Genomic DNA, 24,697 nt, shown 5'->3' with positions numbered 1-24,697 from the left:
ACCGTTTTCAGCTAGAACCTACCACACCCCCCCTATATACGCAAATCTTGGCAGGCTGGATACCCGAATGAGAGACTTGGCTCCCGACATTAATGAAATATACCTAGCCAGACGCCTTTATAACGAAGCGCTCGCGACTATGAAAATCCTTCGTTGTATAGGTGAATTCATTGTAAAAGTGGCACATTATATTGTTTGCAACAGAGTAGTCTAAACAGCCCTTCTTCCTGACTCCCTTCTCCCGTGACGTTTCTTCTGTGTGCTGCCTACCTTTGATCATGGATTACCAACATGCCCACATGCACTTCCTTTCAAGTTAAGCACGTTCAGCGAAAGGAAACCTTTATTTAAGGCTGAATTCAGGGATAAACAGACGCAAATTTCCTGTCCTGTACACTTCCTCCGAAGGAATTGTATGACTGCAGCCAATGTTATTAGCATACAGATTCACGACTAGCTTCTCGGCAAATTCCAGGAGTAACGAGAGGTATAGCTGCCAAACTTTGAATACCACTATTGCCTCTCTTTGACTTCCTCCAGGCTATTTATCCTTGTAGCTTTCGCCAGCCTTTACACATCCTTCTTATTTTTGATGATTCCGACAATATCATTCGTCAGTTACAGGTGTATGTGCGCGTATGTGTCGTTGAGGAAGAATAGGGGTGGTGGGAAGGGGGTCTACCATAGAAACATTAAAGCCCAGATCCTCCCCACATGGTGTTTTTGGTGGTATGCGTAGCGCGCTTCAATGGCGACTTCTGAGAACAGTGGCGGCAGAGCGACGTGTGTGCATTTTAAATCAACAAATGCGCTGACGAGGCCTCCCAAATTCTTTCATTGTAAAGGCAAATTCGTTATAGTTGTTGTCGGTGTACATGCATTCACAATACACACGAAAGATACGAATTCGCCTGGACATACGGAATCTTTCGTTGTAGATGCCTTCGTTAATTTTAGAGGCTTTCAACTGTACTCGGCTATTACTGAGGTGCCACTGTTCTGTAAACTTTTGACTCCAACTGTGTGGACGTTATGCGCACAGAACTTCACACCAGACAGAAGTCACACTACGTGCCTTACAAACAAATAAACAAGTGACGGGTGGTCGTAGCTTATGTGGCGATTTTTCATCTTAATCTCTCCGTTTACGTCACATTTTCCTACGTGGTTGGCCCTCGAGCTACAAGTACCTTCGAGCATTTTTTGACAGTAGAAGTAAAACGGCGTTCTTATCAACCGAAATGTTTCTACATGAGTTTATACAATTGCAAGAATTAGTAAAGGAACACTATTTCGGAGGATTGAGTGGTCGAGTTTGAGTGAAAAAGCAATTTCGGTAGGGCTTTGCTTTCTCTACGCAAAGGAGATATGCGTGCGAGGTATAAGAGGAACAACAATCTAAGCTTTACTTACCTTTCTTCTCTAGCTCCAATGTGGTATAAAGTTTGTAAACAGGGATAAGGTGCCTCAGAAAGGCTGGCCAACGTTCCGATAGGAGGACCTATCTTCGTCAAAGGCGGCCTCGTCATCCTCGGCATGTTAGTTTAAACGGTTAGTGCAGTGACGTCACGTGCGGGTGTTGTCGCTGGCGGCTAGTTTTAAAGGGAGAGACTTCAGAGGAAACGAGCGCTGTCGACCGACGTCTGTGACCTTCGTTCCCAAGAAGGGGGGACAAGAGCCGAAGAGTGAGAGCGCGGGGGGAAAAGAAAGAAAGAGACAGAAAGTAAAACAAAAAAAAGAAAAGGGGGGGTGGGAGCCAGGGCGACACCAAGACAGAAAAGAAAAAGGCATTGAGAAAGAACAAGAAAGAGGAAAAAATTTTAAGAAAGAGGGGGGCCTGGGAGCGCGTTGGGGATGCGGGAGGTTAGGAAGCATTTAGGGGTATCATTGGCGGCATGTTGTTGTGGCATTAGAAGAGACGGTCAGGCTGTCAGGGTGCGAGTAACACAAAAGCAAAAAAAAAACATGAGTTGAAAAAGTGACTTGAGTAGCATAGCAGCAATACGTCGACTAATTTTGAAGTAGTTAGGATGGCGACGAGGAGTCTGCGGTGCAATGTATGGGGTGACTGAAAGGCAGCGGCATCTTTCTAGAGGCGTTGCCCCAGTCGCTCAGCGTAGGTGTCGTTATGGCGGCATCCAGAAATGGCGATACCCTGGATTGAGGTGCCGAAAAAGGTATATTGACTTCGGTATGTGTTGGTGAGGGGGTTTCAAAGAAATTTATAAAGAAAAAAAGAGGGGAAAAGCGAGGGGGGACCGAAACCAGAATAACAAACAGGAGGGTGACCGCCCACTAATCCACCAAACTAATGCACTCATGAAGCACAATGAGGAGATTAACAAGCTCAACTCATTAATTTTCAACTTAGAACACGTCCATAAGAATGTTGACACCATGTACCACGCAGAAATACACGAAGCACCACACGAACACCTAGCTTGGGACGGCTTCCACTTGAACCGCAGTGGAATATATCTAGTTTCCCAACACATCAAGTCCTTTATTAAGGACAAGTACAGAAAAACTCTTTTAAATTCCACCTCAAATACCACCCCCACCAACTCTGCGGAGCGTGCCACCGCGAACAACACAACTGCGACAGTCACTTCGACAACACAGGGAACACAGACAGTGGAGTGAGAAGCAAGCCACTGCACAAGTCCAACAGTCACCTCAAGAACAGTTGGAACACAGACAGCGGAATGTAAAAAGAACCACAAGGCACTCACTACACCAAAAATGACATCAGCCACAGTGTAAACAACACAACTGCAACAGACAACAGAAAACCCACCACCGAAGTATTCACACAGACCCCCACACGCCTGCCTGCACACAAACAAAGTCAAACAGAAACCGAGCTAGAATTAAGCCAGGCATGCGATAATAAACCGGCCGAACCGAAAAACACCCCACGCAAATCTGCTCGCAAAAAGACAAATAAATGACAGACATTGCAAATCAATAACTCTTCACTGCCACGAAGTATCGAATTCCTACAGGCTAGAAAACTTACCAAAAAACATGTGAGCTACACCTCCCATCTGAAAACCTACACAATCTGCACAGAGAAAAATACAATCCCTAACGGTCTAACACTGAAGGCTGTACCAGCTCTAGGAACACTCCCACCACACCATCGTGCAAACTGGCAAACAACATTGCACAATGCCTCACTTTCAGTTTTGAATATCCTCAAGGAACACTGCGAAGAACAAATCGAAACTTTTAGCCACAGACTTCAGAACATAACCCTCACACAAGATGAGAAGAGGGATTTAAAACATTACGAGGAAAAATCGTCTAGAAAATTGGTTCAAAAACAAAGGAAAAAAGCAAACTTTAATCAAAAAACAACCTTCCAGCCGAACAGCCACCACGCGCCGACAAGAGGGACCTCGAGTTTAGAAGTACTAGACGTGAAGGAAACTTCCACAAAACTTAACCACTCCAATGTTATAGACATTTCAAAAACATTAAGTAAAAAAGAAATAGACATACTCAGCAAGGGCCTAAACTTTTGTCCCCCGAACAACACAATAAACGAATTCGAGCTTCACAAGGACCTCTCAGAATTCTCCCGACGAATGCGTATCCGACACTTTTTCGCAGACACACCATACACCGGGACGACACCACTTAGAGCCCAATCCACTTGGACTCCCGAACCAGAACAAGCCATAGAACTTGTCATATACCTTAAAACTGTCACTAAAGAAATTATAAGCCAATCCAAGACGTCTAAGCGACCTAGAAACATAACTGCGTCGGAGAGTCATATCATTTCAAATCTTATTTGCCGGAATGACATTGTTACTAGGCAAGCAGATAAGGGTGGAAGTATAGTTATTTGGCCAGTAGAAAAATACAAGCACGAGGCTTACAGACAACTAAACAACCCAGATCATTACCGCAAACTAGATCACCATCCGACATTGTCCTACACAGTGACAATTACCAACAGGCTGAAATCACTTTTGGCTGATGAATTGATAACACCATCAGTATACAAATTTCTTAAACCAAGCAACAAACTGCTGGGCGTTTTTACCTAGTTCCAAAAATTCATAAAATTCCATCCGCTGAACTATGCACTGCTATTATACCAGGCCGTCCGATAGTATCGAACAACAACGCCCCGACAGATTGTGCTGGACCACTTGAGCACTGTGTTTCAAAGCCATCTACAAGTGTACACAGACGGTTCGGTGTGCGCACAAACAGATAGCTGTGCAGCGGCATTCTGCATACCATCCCTTGATGCGTGATGGTCTGGCCGACTGGATCGCGTAGTTTCCTCTACAACAGTAGAAAGCGACGCAATCACCGCGGCTTTGCGGAAACTACGGGCCTTTTCTGCACGAGATGTCGTGGTGCTGACGGATCCCAAGTCAGCATTACAGAGATTACATCGGGGCCTACCTCTAGAGAAAATTACAAGACCCTCTCTGGCACTGATTGACGACCTAACGAGCAAAGGATTTAACATAAGGTTTCAGTGGATTCCATCACACGTAGGAATTGATGGAAACGAGGAAGCTGACGCCCTTGCACGCCTAGCGCTGACATGTGTCCCAAAAGTGAAAGCTCCAAAACCTTTTAAAAACCCTAAGGGTGCAATCCGCCTTCACTTTAGAGAGAAGGCTTCGCGCTTCCCCACTCTGTGTTTTCTGTGGTGACATTGGCGACATCGAACATTTCATTTGGCTATGCCCGCAGGTTGACACAGAAAGAAAAGCGATGGTCGCCAACCTACAAAAGAGCGGTCTTACGCACAGGAGCTTTGAAGACGTTGTTTTCCCCGGAGGGCCCGCGGCATTCAGGAAAAGAGCGCAACGACTACTGATAGCCTTCCTGCGAGACACGGGGCTCATCGACACCTGGTGACACACCCCTGATCTCAACTCGAAGGAGGATCAGGCGGAACAATTGCCGGCTATGTATGCCAGGCTAACCCCGCCTGCTTCAACATCACCGCCACCACCACCACCACCAGAGAGCATCTCCACATTCCTTAACCACTACCTTGGTGACTTGCCAAAAGCACTTCCGTCATTTGTACAAGATACGCCCCACCTGCTGAGAATTATAGAGGACATTAATACTAAAGGCAAACTACCCCACAACACAATTCTCGCAACATTAGACGTAACGGCGCTGTACAGCAACATTCCAATCCCTGATGGTTTATCTTCGATAAAACAAACGCTGTCTAAACACAACGCACAACACTCTACTGAAGTCTACTTGTCTCTCCTTGAATTAGTTCTAACACATGACTACTTCGAGTTTGAGGAGAGTTACTTCCTACACATACATGGTACAAGCATGGGTACGCCTTTTGCACCAACCTACGCGAACATATTTATGGGGATTCTAGAAACAGATTTCCTAGCGCGCTGCACTGCCAAGCCCCACACATACCTACGATACATAGATGACATACTCCTAATATGGGGACATGGTCAAGACAGTCTAGATAAATATGTAGCATTTCTAAACTCTGTTCACCGAACAATAAAATTCACATCAGAATCCTCAACTGAGCTCATCAACTTTCTCGACACAACAATATACATTGACAATGGGGAACTAAAGACAACGCTGTATAGGAAACCTTTCGACAAACAACAGTACCTAGAATGTACCAGCCACCATCCCAGACATTTCAAACAAGGCATCTTTAAAAGCCAAGCCACACGACTACGTCGCATTTGCGTTGAAAATCAAGACTACATAGATAGACTAGATCACCTTAAAGAAGCCCTATCAAACTGGAACCACTCAAACAGTGATCTTCAAACAGCCTACACCGCTGCAACCAAACTTGATCGAGCCGAGGTCCTCAAGCCCCGCCCGAGTATCACAAGAACAACAACGCCTCTTCTTACTACTACATTCTCAAACGCACTCCCAAACGTGAATAACATCCTCAGTAAATACTACCCAATTCTCACCAGCAACCAGAAACTTAGTAAGACCTTTCCCGACCCTCCCAGAGTAGCCTACAGACGCAACACTAACTTTAAAGATGTTCTTGTACACGCCGACCTAAACACAAAGAGGAAGTTGGGAGCCAATCCCCGTGGCCGCCCCAGGTACTCTGCATGCAAACATATTCAATCTGCTACTAGAGTAGAAAGTACAGCGTCGAATTACGCACAAAAGGTAACTTCGGCTTTCACCTGCATATCAAGCAACGTAGTCTACTGTCTAGAATGCGCCGCTTGTAGGAAACAATACATAGGTGAAACTGAACAACAAATTCATACAAGATTAAAGGTCACCGCGTGGACACCAAACACAATTTACCCAAAGCAGTAGCCAGCCACTTTAATGAACATGGTCATATATTTGACAAAGCAAGGCTCTATATACTACAAACAAATTCGCGAAACAAAACAAAATCGCGAAAGGAAGTGTACGGAATCATACCTCATACACAAGTTTAATTGCCTACACCCGACGGGAATTAATTTGGCACGCGGCAACTTAGGATCTTTAAAAGCGGTAACTTCAATCTGAAATTCTCATATCATCAACCAAGACACAAAACACATTATGCCACCAGCTAACCTTAATTCTTAACCTCACCTACTCTTCCATTTTTAAAAAATTTTTCCTGCCTGCTACTCGATTTAATACTCTTTCAGGTTTTTACGCCTATATCAACTGTACGAACCCATTCTCCCATGTACACTTGCCCCCGCCCGCTTCTGCGCACGTCAACCTCCTGTTTGTTATTCCGGTTTCGGTACCCCCTCTCTTTTCCCTTCTTTATTTCTTTATATATATTTTTTTGAAACCCCCTCACCAATACATTCCGAAGTCAATATACCTTTTTCGGCGCCTCAACCCAGGGTATCGCCATTTCTAGATGCCGCCGTAACGACACCTACGCTGAGCGACTGGGGCAATGCCCCTTGAAAGACCATGCCGCTGCCTTTCAGTCACCCCATACATTCCACCGCAGACTCCTCATCGCCATCTTAACTACTTCAAAATTACTGGACGTATTGCTGCTATGCTACTAAAGTCGCTCATTCAACTCATGTTTTTTTTCCTTTTGTGTAACTCGCGCACTGACCGCCTGACCGTCTCTTCTAATGCCACAACAACATGCCGCCAATGATGCCCCTAAATGCTTCCTAACCTCCCGCATCCCCAACGTGCTCCCAGGCCTCCCTCTTTCTTAATTTTTTCCTCTATCTTGTTCTTTCTCACTCCCTGTTTTTTTTCTTTCTTGTTGTCGCCCTGGCTTCCCCCCCTCGTTCTTCTTTTTTTCAGTTTTTTTTTTCTGTGCCTTTTTTTCTTTTCTCCCCGCACTCCCACTCTTCGGTGCTTGTCCCCCCTTCTTGGAAACGAAGCTCACAGGCGTCGGACGACAGCACTCGTTTCGTCTGAAGTCTCTCCCTTTAATACCAGCCGCGAGCGACTACACCCGCACGTGACGTCACTGCACTAACCGTTTAAAACTAACATGCCGAGGATGACGAGGCCGCCTTTGACGAAGATAGGTCACCCTATCGACACGTTGGCCAGAGTTTCTGAGGCACCTTATCCCTGTTTACAAACTTTATACCACAGTGTGCTATTCCATCTGTCAGCCCCTTTCTTGATATTGGGGTTCTATAGTTCCACGGAATTCTGCTGAGCATAGAAAACAAGTAACCGCGAAGGAGTGATGGATGAGCCTTCTTCACCAAATGTGCCCTTTTCGTAAATGAGGTTCTGACTGCGAAATTCGAGAAACTTCTTCCATCAGGCCTCAGCGTTAGTTACATTTTTCTTCGCACTGGAAGATACTGAACGGTTTCCGAGAGACTAAAAGAGGTGCACCAGCGCGGAAAAGATACCAATGAACGAAAGATATTGAAAAGTGTATGTCGTGGTGTAGAACCAAAACTACGTGCGATATCTTTGAACCACAGGGGAAAAAAACGAAGAAAAGTACCATTTACAAGTACCTAACGTTGCAATCTCAACGCAAACAGGAAAGGACGTAGTGTTGCTGGCATTGTGGAACATGTTAACGACGCTACAGAAGGCCAGGGAAGAACGTCTGCACAGGACAACCAGCCATCCTCTGCATGATTTGGTCACGTCTAACTCAGCGCTGTTGAAATGGTTCACAAAGAACATACTGTCTCAATACAAGCTTGAAAGTGAACAGTTAATAACTCAAACTAGAGTGCTTAACCAGGCGAAAGTAACGGTAGAGTCTTCGGTACCAACAACCAGTCTTGTGAGGCTGCTTGCCGCCGCAGTGGGAATAATAATACCCTCACTAGCTTGAAGGATTATTATGGTGGTCTTGTACAGCCAGCTTCTGGGTGCGCTAGTGCATTTGTCTCAGCTAGCTAGCCACAATAACTCCGGACTGCACGATACATCTGGCTTCATATCGTGCCGCTTCGATATCACGCTTTGTGTGTGTCTTAAGCAAACTCTGGTGGTACAAATTATTACCAAAATCATGGCCCTCGTTCGCCAACTGCGGCTTCTATCATGACCAGGGAATTGCTTTGGCGCGTTAATCTTGATAACGTATTACCTGTTTAGAAATTTTCTCAGTGTTGCGAGATGAGGGGAAGACTGAAAAAAATTTTTTCGAAAAACGAAATCCATTATCGGGAGCCCGCACTAGTTGAATATAGATTGAACACAAATATTTACAATTCCTTGTGCACAATAAAAGTCGCACTTGTTGAGAAAACATTTTCCTTTAAAATCGTAAGTGAAAAAACTAGTACGGTGCGAGCGCACTCAGATGTCTAAGACCAGGTACTACTAAAGGAAGTTTATTGGATATAGAACAACGGCACAAGGGGACCATAATTTGGAAAACAGGGCGCGCTAATACTTACAGGTAAAACAAACAGTTGTCTTCACCTTCCATACTGGCTCGCTCAGCATCTTATGTTTTGTATCATTCTATGGAAGTAAATAAGTTATAATAAAAAGAATTAAATACGCACATAGTTGTACGTTCAGAAAGCGTTTATTTCAACAAAAGAAACTACGAACATGTTGAATCAGAGTAACCGGCACAATAACACAAGAACAATAGCATAAAAAGTCCTGAGCATTGTATATACTGCACGTTTTCGCAGAAACGACTGAGTCCACATGGCAACATTCACTTATTCCCACTTATACCAACCAAAACACACAGCTATGCGTAATCCAACTCTCACAATATATACAATTGTGTTGAACCTTATTTTAGCCAAAGGCCTAGGCGCAATGGCCGCAAACGTGTTTGTGAACTATGGCGTCTCCTAGCTGACCTCCATCGTGGAGCCGGTGAAGCGCGATGCGACGAACAAGAAATGGTGAATTACTGGCTAAGATCAACTGCACAAAGAAGCTATTGCTGATGAGCACACACAAGTTAGCTTTTATTGTTGAGCTGTTTACGACTAAGTATCAAAGTAAACTTGTGATTCCAACGCAGGGTGCCTTGTTGGCTGCTTTTTGGTCGACATTTAAATGCTGTCCTCGCCACCGCACATTGCGCTTCACTGCCGCCGCACGATATCTTAGTATGTGCAGGTATTGTGCGTTTCCTGTCCACGAAAAACTGGCATTAAAGAAAAAATAAAGCGCCGACACCGCTGCGCAACTCCGCTTAACAGCTTCGGTGAAGCTAGGCGCTTGCCTCACCGGCAGATTTCCCTGAAATATGCAAAATTTACCGGCAGGTTGCGATTGCGTCGTATTATTGAGGATGTTGTGTCACTGAACGGTACCAGGCTTGGTACTGCGTACCAGGCTTTTGAATTGACGCGGTCACGCCTGTGATCATGAAAACAAAACACCAGTGGCACGCGCCGCAACGTGAATAGGTATACGTGGTCGTCCCGACGCGACAGAGAGTGTCCCTCAAAGTTTTAAACTGCCCGCTAGCGGAGCTATCGGCGATATAATATCACGAATGGAAACTTCACCTTGTCTCCTTTTTATACTGTCCCACTGTCGTGCGACAGATCATGTGCTATAGGGCAGAAATGACATCGCTTGAACAATAGACACCGCGAGCAGCTGACGTCGCACTCGCCAACGTGCGCATGTGAGAAGGCTCTGGATTCTTCGATCAGCCGGTATTATCTGGCGCGCATAAATGCGTGGGAGAAAGGGTAGGTTTTTGTTCGGCTTGCATTGAAATGCGAGCACCACGGGAGGTATCGAACCCGCGACCTCGTGCTGAGCACGACCAAAGACACTAAACGTTGAGCCGCCATAACAGATTCTGCTCTTTTCTTTAGTTTCTTGCTTTCTTTATCGCTCTCACTCGCGATTACGAAACAATACGTCTCAATAAAAAAGGAAGGAGAAGAAGAGTGAGCTCACAGCCTACAGCGCACTCGAGCTTCCAACTCGTCTCGGGGTCATCGGCCCCGCTCGTTCTATGGCTCCGTTAAATAGAGTTTCCTGAAGAGTGCACCCAATGCATCTGGCTATTGCGTAATAATGCCTTTGCATGGGATCCCACGAGCGATGCCGGATATTCCCGGAGGCGGCGAAAGCAGTCGGCGCGGGCTTCCATGGCGTGCGCCGAATAGCGGTCATAAACTTTTCCTCGCGGATACCCATTGCGCGCGTGTACGGGAAGCGGCTCTAAAAATAAGCGGTCGTTATTCCCATCCCTTTTGTATGGTATTCCGCTGCTCTAAAATACCGCCTAGATAGGTGAAATGGTGGCAAGCTGCTCGAGATGAAACGTGCGTAAATACTGAAAGACCAGGGACTGACGAAATGGCAGTTTACACAGGGCCGCATCAGCTCTTATACAAAGAAGGGGGTTTTTCCCATAGCAGTACCGCATCCTCATTTTTTTTTTCTCGCACGAAATCGTTTTTAGGACGCCCGCTGTAGCCAAAATTCAGCGAGACTTGAATTTCGTGCGTGTCTGAGTGCTCGAAACAGTAGTGCACGAAACACTGCGAAAGTTTTAGGCTACGCCTGTGGATAGCTTACGTAGGTGTATACGGCTCTTGCGTAGCTTTCTTCTTGACAAAGATGCAGTAACAACTCTTCCCTGCCTCCGTTCCCCTCCTCCAGTTTCATTCCTAACGTTCGCTCGTATTTTTCGAAGCTTTTGAGTACATCGCAAGCTATGCCAGCTTTTTCTGTGAGCTTTCTTAAGGAGCACAACGAGGAACATTAGCAGTGCACGCAGCAGATGTTCTTGTGTGCGAGAAACCATAAAGATGAGTATAGCTCCACAGTGTGCTCGCAAAAAACTACAGAGTATCTAATACCTGACACGTGACCATTATTTTGCCCGTGGAAGTCCAAACGACGCGTTTTCAAGCAAGAGACGCATTCCCAACTGCGATCATTCTGACTAACTGATGTCTCGGAGTTTGAGGCCCACGTTACTGGAGATCGTAGCACATCCTCGTTATTTTGTTCTTTCGTTCAGAATGAAAATATTGTCACGAGGAAAGCAGCTGACGAAAAAAATAGCATTTAATGCATTTTTACTGCAATAAACTTTATAGCTGCTCGCCTTGTTGCTATGTGTTCCGCATTCCAGAGTATTTTGAATGATTTTGCATAAGACCCTTCTCGCCTTACATGTAAGAACTCGTAACTATTCACCGTAGCAATACTTCTTGCGCAATTCTACGTGCGAACTTCTGTTTTTGAAACAGCAGTTTGTATTATGCGTATCTGAACAAAAACGTTATAGAAATAGAAATTGACAAAATAATTCTCAACCGTGCACTTCACGTGCATCCCAGCCTTTTGAGACGACGATAGCATCGGGTTTCAGAAACCTTACGCTACTTCGAGCATGCAAGTTTTCCATCATGAGCACTTATAGAATGTTCACAAAGAATTTGAAGAATTTTTCGCACTAAATCAAAAACGTGAAGCTTGACCAAGGTTGTAGAGACTCGGAAGATGGGGCACTGAGCCCTAAGCTGAATGTGTAGCAAGGAGAGGATCGGTTGATAAGCTTAAAGAGAAGCTGTAATCTCAGGTACCAAGCCCAGAAGCCTACAATACGTAGTACGTTGACTTGACCTCAAACACAGATCAATTCCATTTAGTTAGGTTTACATCTTGCGACAAAAAAAGAGTGACTTTCGCATTGCGCTGTTCAGTACCAGGTCGCTGATTCGATCCCGGCTGCGGCAGTCGTATTGAGGTGGCGGTGGAAGCCTAAAGAACCCCACGTGGTGAAAATTATTTCGTAATGCCACACTACGAAGTGGTTTTTGACACCTAAAACCCTATAATAAAATTTCATTTAACGAAGCATGAAAAGAAAGCGGAACAACGACCAAGAAAATATGGGCAGAAGGAATGAGTTTCCAGCTAGATAATTCTCGTCTGCTTCCAGTGAAGGCTGCCCAACTGAAAAATATTTGCATCACAACTTAGGCCTTGCAAACAGATCAGTGTCTCGGAGCCAGCCAGTCAGCAGCGTGTTTCTTTCTTGCATAGCGCTTTTTCTTCGGACATCAAGATATATTCGGTCCGAAATGACAGAAGATAATGAGAATAACGTCTGTTCCTTGTAATGCATGCCATCGCCACATGAAATGTGGTAAGCTTCTGTCGACCTCTGCAAGCCACAGTCGCGTCACCTATAATATTGCTTGCATCCCTGGCAGTAGCTGTTCTTCCGCTTACTGGAGTTAGGATTTCTCAGATATTCATGATGCTTTAAGTGTGTACTTTTGTCCCAGTCATAGCGGCTTGTGTTCTGTGGCTTGTTGGCGTCTGGGAACTCGTTCGCAGCCTAGGCAGGCCGTGTCATTAACACATCTGGGCTCAGCTTAAATTTACGAGTTGCTCTGCTGTTCTATCCACCATGGTTTTTGTCGCGTCGTTTTCTCAGCCGCACTTCCGCTTGCGGTGATGGAAAGATATTCGGGTGGCTACGGTATACATAGTATGCACGTGACGTCACATCCGCTGCTGTCGTCTGCTTCCGCCATCTTGGGGTACCTTATCAACAGGCGCGCGCATAGCCCTATAGGTTCCCCAAGATGGCGCTGCTGTAAACCGGATGTCGCGGAGTATCGTTGAATGACGTACGTGCATACTGTGTATACGCTGGCTTAAATTGGGGTTTTAACGTTCCGAGACTGCACAGGAGTTTCTGAGATACGCAGTAGCCCGTGGACTCCACATTAATTTTGACCAGCTGGAATACGTAGACGTGCACCTAAAGTACCGTACACGAGGAGCGTTTTTCCTTCCGCCCATATCAAAACGCAGCCGACGCGACCGGGTATCCAACTCTCGTCTTTGTTCTCAGCAGCGCAACGCCATAGCCAACCAGCGACCTCGCTGGGTGTAGGTGCCGTCTTCGCTTCCAACGAAAGTGTCGGCGCGCTCACTGCCACCGGTTATCATTTCCTCGCTTCGTTCTCGACTCGCCCGACTCCCTTCGTTTATCTGAGACAAAATACAGGAAGCAACTTCTGCTCTCGTTTTCGTTTTCTGTAAGTACAGTGTTTACCCTCAACCAGAACCACCGACACCCATCTTCTTAATGTCGTGCCACTCGGGGTACGCTTCACAGCAGTCACGCAACACCAGTTTGGTATTATTTTCGAAATATTGTTGCTGGCAGCCCACTTCTACAGTAAAAAGAGTTTTTGACAGCACCGGCTGTGACTGCGTGTGCCATTCATTCATTCATTCATTCATTGCATTAAGTGAAATAGACGGCCAAATTGTGTGATTCGCAGAAGCTGAGTCACGTGTACACTACCATTCTTGTTCTTCGTAGGTTCTACTTTCATTTCGGGAAAGTTATGGAGAGCAAGGCTAGAGGGTGTATTTTACATCTTGCGAAAACTATGAACGGGGTCTTAGGTGCACAAATTGTGCAATACCACTGTGGTTAGCGCGTCCGATTCTCTGATGGCCGAGGTTCGCAGGCTTGGCCTCCGTCCGTACAGCACCGCTGAGTGAAACTGCTGGCACAAAGTGGCCGAGGTAAATGTGGGGAGCAATGGCGGAAAGACAGAACTCAATGCGACTTCGTTCGAGGGCATCCAGCCATGCTCGTAACTGGATAAACATAACGAGAGAACAGCGGTATGGAGGTGGCCATGTAGGTACAAAGGGTGTAAAAATAAGCACTCGAACAAAAGCAAAGAAATAATTAAAACTTAAAACTCAGTTAAGCAATAAATTAAATATAGAAAATTAAATTAAATTGCTATTGTATAAACAATCTGCAAACCTCAAGAAATAAACGTGTCACTAGTGCCATGAGTCCAAGCAGGTTATGAGATCAAAGTTCAGACAACTGTGTCTCCAGGTGCTTAATGGGAATTAGTTTTGGCCGTAAAGCGAACCTGTTAAGCGTTCACTAGCAAAATAAAACGCGCAGTAATCCTTAGATTGCCTCGTGCGCTGTTTCTTGAAGTGAGCATTTGCAGGGTGCGAGCAAGCAATCTCCCTTTAAGATCTAAAAGAAGTGCGAGTCCTATTGATGATGATGCATTATTGGCATCGCCTTTCAAACGGGGCGATGACGAATGGTCACCTAGCCTGCTTGATTTAATCAGGTATGCTATGCCCCGTTTTCCATTCTAGTATTTTGAAATACATCTATTTATAGTTTATTTCTCAAAACTTCGGTATCTACGTACCTTATAACGCGACCTAAGCCTGTAACAGATCCGGTCCTATTATTGTCAGCCGCTGCTTTTTTTACACCAATAACCTAAACGTATCTGGCTTATTTCGACTGCTGACCGGTTGACGCATCGTCCACTTTTAATCCCAGTGCTTCCGGTCGGTGTACATTAAGTATGGGTCTCACTGGCTTAATTCCTTCGCATTCCATCAGGATGGGCTGAATGATCTCCGGATTTTCGCTTACGGTTGCCTCATCTTGGTGCAATTATTTGCTCCGATATGTTTTTTTTTTCTTTAGGGAACGAGCTCGAGCCTCAAACCGCAAGGCACGGCCCTTTGTGTAATTGTACATATTTTCCCTTCAAATTTGTTTCTTCCCATTGTAATTCTCCATGGTCTGTATTTTGTTCTCTATAGTTCTCCATTTTTGTTTCCACTCCTCGCGTCCAATTTGCTGTCTCTGGGCATCTGACTTTCTTTCTTGTGGCTCCTGGTTGTCTGTTTATACTTCACAATTACCATGTACCTCGTTACCAACTTTCCTGACCTCTTTCTCCATTGCGTGTCCACGCTTTTCAGGTGCAAATACTTGAGCACTTTAGCAGCTATTTATTTTCTTCCATGTTGCTTAGTCTTTCTTCAAAACTAATATTGCTATGCGCTTTCCTGACTTCAAAAAAAGCCGAAACCATGCCATCCTGCACTGCATCATTTGTAGTTTTACCGTAGGCTCCCAAAGCTAACCGGCTTACGGAGGTTGGGTTAGCTTCCCACCCCGACAAAATATATAATTTGAAGCATAGAATCGCCTTTGCGAACGTTAGCGTCGGCACCATTACTCCTTTATAGATTCCACGCACCACCTCATACTTATTGCCGCCCCAATGTACTGTATGTCTCATTATTGCTGCATTCCACTTCTCATTTATCTTCAGCTAGAGAATACTTGCAACTATCCCGAATTGGTTGCGATGTTTACGAATTTGAGCTCGTTGAACGATATTACGAACATGACGTCACATTTTACGGAAAATAAATCTTATTTGCAAAAGAATTGTACTGCTACACTAAGACAAAAATAATTTGAATGGCGTCTGTTCGATACCTCTTCCTTTTCATTGCTAAAAATGAAGTACATTGTATTGTAAACGAGCCATATACTGTCTTTATCAAGTTTCGAGGACATTTAATGAGTTCAAACCGAAAATCAAAAAAAAAAGGAACTTTAAATTTTGCAACGTCCAACTGACGTACATGCATTTGTGTTTCGGCGCGAATTTCAAAAATATAAACCTTGAACCTATTTTCTTCATACAATATTTAGCCTCTTACCATTAAATCCACTAAAACCGAATTCAGAAAGAATGCCTAATCAGCGTAAGCGAATTTTCTGTTTCTCTTTTTGGTTTCTTTAAAGGTATTGGAAGGTGGGGGTTCCGCAAGACTGCAATAAAAAAATGCATGCTAAAAAATTACTGCGAAGGCACTTAAGCGCCGCCTTGTTGCTCGCACTGAAATAACCCTGTACACCAGAGAAGTACTTGCTCAGCAATTTTATTCAAAGTATTTCTTGATGAAGGCGGAAGTCGACAACAGCAAAGGCGAAGGAAAGTCAGTGGGACCGAAAGACAACACCTTAACCCCTTCAGTTCATTCAATTTCATAAGTTTTAAATCTTGCACCATAGAATATGGATCACACCTCTGTGGCGCCCCTCCCAGGAGATATATAAGGGTCTCTTAACAAATCAAATCTATTCCCTGTCTTGTTTCCTCTGTCACCTTCTTCGCTTTCAGGTATGCCTGCAGAATCGTACAGATGCACGCACCATTCCGCTGCCTATTGCGCTGCCTGCAACGTACATTCTTCCCTGTCTGCCGATGTATTTCACCCGCGTTCGTTCTTTCATTCGTCCTTACGATACAATGAATTCATCACGATCTGTATACTACAGTGCATGCTGAATGCTAACCCCTCATGACAGTTCCAGCGTTTTCATGCCCACAGGTTCCCCGCTAAGGCACCTGTTCACCAACAAGATCCTGCAGCTCCAAGAGAACGGCACCTTGAGCGCCTTGCGTCAGCGGTGGTGGTCATCCATGACCGTCACCGACCAAAGCGCTGACCAGCGCTGCAACCCCACTGTCGACGACAGCGGTTCCGTAGCGGGAAGTGCAAGCGGGAGCAGCGGCGGCAGCAAAGACCCCGTGGGCATCCGGGGCCTCGTGCTAGTCCTGGGCATTGGTTGCCTAGTCTCCCTGGTGGTGGTGGTCGCCGAGTGCCTCTGGAGATTTAGATGCTCGTCGAAGAGGAGAAACCAGGTTAGTAGTTACGGAAGCCGTTAGAGGTCATAAGAGGCGGAACGCAAAGAGCAGGTATCGCCAGTGGGAGGCACTGCGTTGTTCTTCAATTCTTGATTGCGCGGTGTTCGCTTCAGTTATACAAAGCCGCTGAACTCACGAATGTGCTACCGACATTTGCTCAATATGCAGTCTAAACTCACCAGAAATGCTCTGGTGTTGAAATAAAATAGCCTATAGATAGTTTTATTTGAATCGCCATTCTCAGCAAAGATTTGGAGCCTTGTGGCTTCTTTGGTGATCATTTTGAATTATGTTTGGGAGATCGTTATTATAGGGACGATCGGGGAGCAGTCGCCCCGCGGCCTGTGTCGTCGTGCTTTCCTGATATCGAGCACACGTGCGAGGCGTGACGGGTGAGAAGGACTCTAGAGGTGCACAGTAAGTTTGGCTGAAGGAAATGACGAAGGCAAGTGAATGCAGGGTCACACTCCGTTCAGTTGGCCCGGCCGGAGCTAGGGCAGCGTTCTTCCTTCTTCTGCTTGCACGAGTGTTGAGCACACACACATATTCCTGAGCAGCTGTGTGCATACCACACCATGCTGGTGCATAGACTGATCTGAGCTGAACAGACAGTAAATGTCAAGCTAAATCGATATAATCATTTCATTGAGTGCTCAAAAACTTCGACAGTTTTCCTTCGTTCTCATGTTGTACACCATCGAGGTGCGATGCTTATTACGTCACTTCCGGCGTTCATTACCGGCGTTCATCACCGGCGTTCATCATCCCGCCAGTGTCGTGACAAGCCGGGTATCTGCTAGGGCATTGTTCATGCTGCGCAGAGCAGTTCTCTGGATTTCAACGTCGCGCCGTCTCGCCTCCCCATATTCTGAGAACATCGTGCTGCAGTGCAATGCTGTAATTTGGTATTGCTTTCAAACATCCGCCTTCGGTCGAAACTCCAAAATTTTAGCGGCTTTTTTGGATAAATAGCACAACACTAAGCTAGCCTATATCATTGTGTACCACCGTTTTATATCGTGATCATCCGAATGCAAGGCTTTGCGTCACCATTTCCATCCCCCAGTAAAAAGTACATCAGGATATTGTGCGTTAGCTGGCACCGACCCTCTTCCTTACGTTAAATACGTTCTATCCTATTCTCTCTTATTGAGGTAAATGCACGTAAATGCTCAATGTGACATACGCCAACATAGTAGGCTAAATGATCGAAATTTAAGCATCATTTATAAAACGATTCCATTTGTACACAACTCACTCTTTATGCGTCAGCTTGCGTTCAAAGTTAAGCTTTCCGTACTCTTTCAGTTGTAGTGATTAAATCGATTTTATGGAAAAACACCTAATGCACTACAAAAGTTGTAGCCTTGGTTTGAGCTCCCGAATGTACGGCGCATTACAGAATCACCCGGTGGACTAGACATGCCGGTCCCGACGTGGGATTAGCCGGGTGCGCGACGACTTCACGTCGTATTCGGACCTCCAATAAAGTTCTTTCACTCACTCAATCCCGTCGTATGCAGTCATTCATTGGTTTAGAAGTTATAACGACGGAATCGTTCTAAGCATGTGAAGCGCAAGAATACTAACGAATGCGTTCGATTATGCTCCTCGGAAAAGAGTTATAACTCGAAGTGTAAACAAAAGTGACTGATTAGCTAGATAGTTTTGGCGCGTTCGTAAACGTATTGCCCTTCACAGATTACCGATCAGTCAGACACATTGCCGTGTGTAGTCGCGTTGGTTGCTCCATCGTTTAGTGCAGTGTACACCTATGGAGGATCGAGACCTATTATTGCACTAGACCAACCATAATGCGCTTATATACTGGGGTAAAGATTCGGAAGCGTCTTAGTTATTAACCTGCAGTATGTCTGTTTTTTTAATTTGAGTAGCATTCTCTGCCTAGTTTAGCTGTTTTGAGCCTATCTATCTATCTATCTATCTATCTATCTATCTATCTATCTATCTATCTATCTATCTATCTATCTATCTATAGATAGGTAGCTTGTCATCTAGCGATAGTCACTTCGTTATAGATAGATATCTATCTAGGACGAAGTGACTATCGCTAGCTAACTATCGCTAGATGACAAGCTACCTATCGATAGATAGATAGATAGATAGATAGATAGATAGATAGATAGATAGATAGATAGATAGATAGATAGATAGATAGATAGATAGATAGATAGATAGATAGATAGATAGATAGATAGATAGATAGATAGATAGATAGGCACTTACGGCGAGCAAGTGGCCCAAGTTGTTTGCCTGCTTGGCCTATTAGGTTTGTGCTCCTGGTCTTGATTTCGTGGATGCTCCATGGTTGTCGTTTCAGCTTCATGTTAATCTCGTCATGCCGTCGTCGTCACGCCATCGTCATGGTACAGTCGCCGTCTTGGTTGTTTCATCGTCGTCATTCCACCTTTGTCATCCCACTCTCACCATGTCATCACCACGCCATCGTCGTCACACAGTCATTGCCATTCAGTCCTTGTTACGCTGTCATTTTAACACTCTTATCAATTCAAGTAAGGTCAGCCCATTGTCAAGATGCCGTATTCGTCATACCGCCTTCATCGTTTCATCAAAGTCAATCTATCTTCGTCGTTGTATTGTAATCAAGATGTATTGTAATCAATCGGGACTACGCCGCTTTTGTCGTTGTCTTTATACCGTAGTTCTCACTGCATCATTGTCCTGCAGTCGTTGTCATTCATTCGGTGTCATACTGTCGTCAGGATGCCGCCACAGTCGTTGCATCGTCATCCCTGTAACTGTGACATCTGGCTCTCCTCATGACGTCGTCATCAAACCGTTGTCGTCATGCCATCGTCGCCGGGCTTTCATTTCACCATCGTCATGAATTCGTCAGGCATTCGTTATCGTACCGTGGAAGGGATGGCGTCTTGGTCGCTATTCCCCCTAGCTTCCTTATCCGACTCTATTCATATTGCCGTCGCCTTTGCGTCGTCTTCATACACTCGTTGTCATACAGTCGTCTTGATGCCGTCGAGGTCCTTATATTATGGTCAATGAAACGTAGTCATCTTACCGGGATCACGCCATCGTTGTAAACAGTCGTCATCCTGCAATTATCGTGATGCTGTCGTCTTCACACCTCCTACGGTGACCAAGTGGCCGAACTTGTCTTATAGCTTGTACCACTAGGTTTTTACTCATGGTTGTGATCATGTTATGATCGTTGCATTATTGTCATTTTAGATTTGAAGAACACGTTGTCGTCACGCCGTCCTTCTCATAGATCACCATGCCTTTGTTGTTGTCCTCCTATCGTCGCGATGACATCATGGTTGTTTGTCGCCGTAACTCTAGCTTCCCCATCCGACGCTCGTCGATCTGTCGCCGTCACATTGCCGTCGTCATACAGACTTTGTGATGCAGTTGTCATTATGCCATCGTCGTCCCGGATTCACGTTTGTCCCATTGCCCTCATTCCTTTGGCATGTCGTGGTAGTCATGGCGTCGTCGTCTAGAGTCCTCGTTGCACAGTCGTCATCATACCATTCTCTTGATTAAGGCGTCACGTTGTCATTCTACTATGGTCATCACTTCATTATTGTTATCCTATTGTCGTCATACCTCCTTCATCGTTCCATCTACGTCATTTCTTGTTCATCATGCCATCGTAATCATGCTGTAGTCATTCAGCCGCGAACATGCCACAGTTGTCATGCCATCGTTTTCATTGCGTCGTTGTCCAACAGACGCTATTATGCATCCGCTGCCACAGTTTCGCCGTCATGCCGTCTTGACCGTGCGATTGTCATCATTCCCGCTTCTTCATCCCATTGTCGGCATACAGTCGTCACCTCATTGTCTTCATGTTGTCTTTATACCTTTGTGATAATTTAAGAATTGGGATCTCATTCTCTCCACGCGCCGTCACTATAGGACTTCGTCTCCATCGTCAGTGCGTCGGCGTCATATCGTAGTCATCATGGCTCCATGCCTAAGGGCGACCTGGGCAAACGAACACTATAACATAGTGGCACATCATAATGTGTGGCATATAGCTGAAGCAGCGATAGTCTCAGCGTTAACACTACACGTGGTAAATAAGAGTGACTCAGAGATGTGGCATGTGACTACTTTTCGCGATTCTAATTTTCATTACCGTCGACAGTCATCGTGAGATGAGTGCTGTTGTAATTTTTTTTTCCGTCGACTAGAACGCCAAAGAAACATTTCTAATCTATTGTAGTTAGAAAAGGCGTCGGAAGAAGTCCCTATAAGCATTTCAACTGAATGAAATCAGGGGGAGGGAGGTAATCTGCGTGCTAACACGAAGTGCAGTGCCATACTATTTGAGACTCGAGTGGGCTCCTTGAGGGCAAGAGCATACCAAAGCAATGTGTGCAGCAGGATGAGGCATGTGTGCGCCGCTAAAAGGAGAAGGAGGATGAAAAAGGAAGGAAGGAAAGGCAGGGAGGTCAACCAGACACACGTCCGGTTGGCTACCATTCACAGGAGAAGGGTTTTAAGGAAAGCTAAAAAACCCCAAAAAGGATTCGGGACATTATAACGGAATGGCAAGATTTCACCTAGCGAAACCCGTAGGCTGCGTCCACCCCCCAGAAGCGTTCGTATTCTAAGAATATGGAAGGGTTAACTGGTCAGCAGTCTAGATAAGTAAGGGACGTATAAATTATTGGTGAAAAGAACCAAGGAAAAGATTGCTGGAGCCGGAATCATTGCAAACGTACATAACGATACAATATAGTCAAATAGGCTTTGAATTAAAAAGATCCAGATCGGATAGGCCGAAGGCTGGATAGTGATATATTTAATAAAGCCTGATCAATTCAAGCACGCTAGCTATGCGTCACCGCGCCGGCTGAAAGGGGATGCTAAGAAATATCATAAATGTCATCATCACCTGCCTTCCACTGTTCGGAAAACCCGATATTTAGTAAACGGTAGCACGCTTTCGGACATATAAAAACTGCTTGTTACATTAAATTACCCCACAGTGTTCCTCAAATGACTACAACACTTCCCGGTTATTTTTTTGGTTACCAACTCCTTCGTTATCTTTTCTCATTGGCGTGGCCGTTGTGCTTTCTCTTTCTTTTTTTCACAGGGCCCCAGATGGAGGAAAGCACGGCAACGCATACCAGCGAGCCTATCTTTACAGGAATCAAGCCTCATCATCCTGGATCCTCCCAAGGAGTTTCAAGATGATCAAGAAAGCTGCCCCATGACATCGTACAAATGCGAAACGCTCACATAGCAGCAGACCAGCTGTACGGACTGGCGTTTTTCAAAACCTGTGCGCGAGTGTTGTTGAATTATTATGTGCTCTGTTTCGTTGAATCTTAATGTAAAAAGGACATCGATATATGTGAATGCATGCAAAATCGTGAAGTGTAACAGAATGTGGGATCTGTAAATATGGCCTCCGTTAGCAGATTATGCTATCCTAAAACTTTTCAACTCAGCGTTCAACGCTGGTGAGTCTACTGCAGGCCTATTGTTTCATAAAACAAACGGAACGACCCCTTTTACTAGAATCGACTACTTCATGTGATTGGGGCAACAGGATGTGGCACGGATAGTTTGGTTGCCGTATAGGAGCTATAAATTGAAGCAAAAACCGCATTTACGCAGCTGGTATATGTTTAAGGAAGTTGCCAATTTAAATATGTGTAATGGACCCCAGTTTATTTCCCACAATAATTGGGGCCCACCAAAATAGTTAGTGGCCACAAAACAGAACTGCCGTGAAATTCAGTAAACGTATTAAACGTTCCTGGTCGCCTGCTGTGAGTGTGATATTTTTGTCGATAGCCATGAATTGAGTAGCCTGAAAAAGCGGAAACGACGTAATAGGCACGATGAGCCGCGTGGAATTTGTTAGGGTATAATTGAGCTGCCTCTGTGGCACGAGACGAGCCGTTTGATAAGGGTGCTACTGGAAAAAGGGAATGCTAGATGGAGTCCGTTTTGGCTTCGTTGTTTTCGGCTGACTTGAATTCAGCCCAAGTGGCCTCGAAGTAACACTGGTGCTCACGTTTCCTGTATGGTGCGCGTATATTGTGACCGTTTTATTTTGTTCGCCGACACCCGAAGGTGTGGTGCTTTTTCGTGCGAGAGATTTACATCGTTTGTTTCAAACAGTGAGCCCGCGCTGCACTGAAAGGGGCATTTTCGTCTTTGTAGAAAATATTGTAACGAGCAAGATGAATATTTTGTGGGTTCGTACTGGCAAAGGGCGCCCCTCGACTTGAAATAGCACAAATTACTATACTTACGGGTTGAAACGCGGCAGGCAAGCTTCAATGCTTGAGTGTGTCACGTGATGTCGCTACGAATCTTGTCCCTGGAGGTGATGTCAACTGGGAGTAAGAGTTGAAATTGCGACAATGCCACACGAACTGCAGACGGGTGGAAACGAAGGGGTGAGCAACAGTTTATCCTAAATCAGCACGTATTATTCCGCGAGTATAGTACCTGTTCCACATTGGTTCTTGTGGTTATTGTTCGCATTAATTATTTTGCCAGTGTCACCGCCTGAGACATAGCACATAAGTCGCGTGTAACTTTGTGGTGTAGTTATTTTTATATGCGGAGCACAGTGAACTTCCCGCTTGCTGTATGACTTTGCCAGTGGATAGTAACTTAGGCACACCAAACATTCGACAAAGGAGGCGACTGTGAACTCGTGAACGTAGGATAATACGGCCGTTTGCCGAAACTTTGAGGATTCCGGAAAGTAGCGCATCGTCGTTAAGGCCAGAGTGAGCAGCTCGCTTTGTGATCAACCCAGTGCTGCCGTCCAAAGTCCAAAGGTTGGTTTTCTGAAGTACAGTCTCTCTTAAAGAGAATTTACCAGGGTTACAGTTCATTTCAAGTTTTTTTATAGAACCTAATGGAAAAATGGCAACAGCCAAAGAATCTTCAACACAGATTTTATATTTATGGTAATGAATCTTAAATCTCCCCTGCATCATGCCTTCATCAGGAATATTTTCTTCATGGTGCTATAAAGTTTCACTATAATGCTACAAGGCAGCAAATCGAACACAATATTCAAGTAATTTGAGTCGAATTTTCGATCTTAATAACAGTTGTGAGTTCCCTTCTACGTACTTAGATTAGCTTCTATAATTTAGAAGTCAATCAAAATCTTGCAGGCTAGTATAAAACATATTGTACACTTGTTCTTGGTACTTCATTTACACAACTGAAGATTGACTTAGACGAAAGGGTTCCGGTCGGCAGGGAATTTGGCTCGAAAAGAATTTTAGTGGTACAACACGACAGCGATTACAGTGACAGATGCTTTTCCCCAATGTCGTAGCTTCCGAGAAGAAACCCGCAGCATCTAGTAGTATTGCGTCGTCATATTTGCTACGAATTATTTCAACATTCTTGTTCTTGCTATCCCTAAAAATTGAACTTTTCAGTCTCGTTCTGCAATTCATTACACGCGAGAACGTTGGCTTCCATTGAGGAAAGACGCACACGTCTTAGCCACTTGAAGGCCAAAAGTAAACTAGCTTTATGGCACAGTCTGGGACGCGGAGAAATGAAGAAAATAATTGCTGTTTTCTGAGCAAGTGCGTGAAAAGAAAGTTGGTGCGATGAAAAAAAAACAGAAAAAAAGAGATGTAAGCCAAGAGGATGTGTTATCGCCACGTAAACTTCGGGGGTCGAGTGCATGCGGTGACTACATTCACAATTATGCTTTAGTTTTTATTGGCGCGAAGGCGAGGTGCGACAAATAG

At 45.0% G+C, this 24,697-nt stretch overlaps 1 protein-coding gene across 1 annotated transcript in view; it reads left to right on the top strand.

The window, feature by feature from the left end:
• Nucleotides 1-24,380, top strand: part of LOC126522984 (glutamate receptor ionotropic, kainate 2-like) — a 262,608-nt gene extending 238,228 nt beyond the window's left edge. Inside the window, exons 15-16 of the mRNA XM_072288943.1 lie at nucleotides 16,627-16,940; nucleotides 22,051-24,380. Of these exons, the coding sequence (XP_072145044.1) occupies nucleotides 16,627-16,940; nucleotides 22,051-22,200 (464 nt within the window). The 3' untranslated portion in view covers nucleotides 22,201-24,380. The remainder of the gene's footprint in view (nucleotides 1-16,626; nucleotides 16,941-22,050) is intronic.
• The last annotated feature ends 317 nt before the right edge of the window (nucleotides 24,381-24,697 follow it).

The sequence above is a fragment of the Dermacentor andersoni genome, chromosome 6 (genome assembly GCF_023375885.2).
Source record: "Dermacentor andersoni chromosome 6, qqDerAnde1_hic_scaffold, whole genome shotgun sequence".
In the NCBI taxonomy this organism is placed as follows: domain Eukaryota; kingdom Metazoa; phylum Arthropoda; class Arachnida; order Ixodida; family Ixodidae; genus Dermacentor; species Dermacentor andersoni.
Note: the sequence above shows the minus strand (reverse complement) of the source record. Positions and strands in the feature narration are given on the sequence as shown.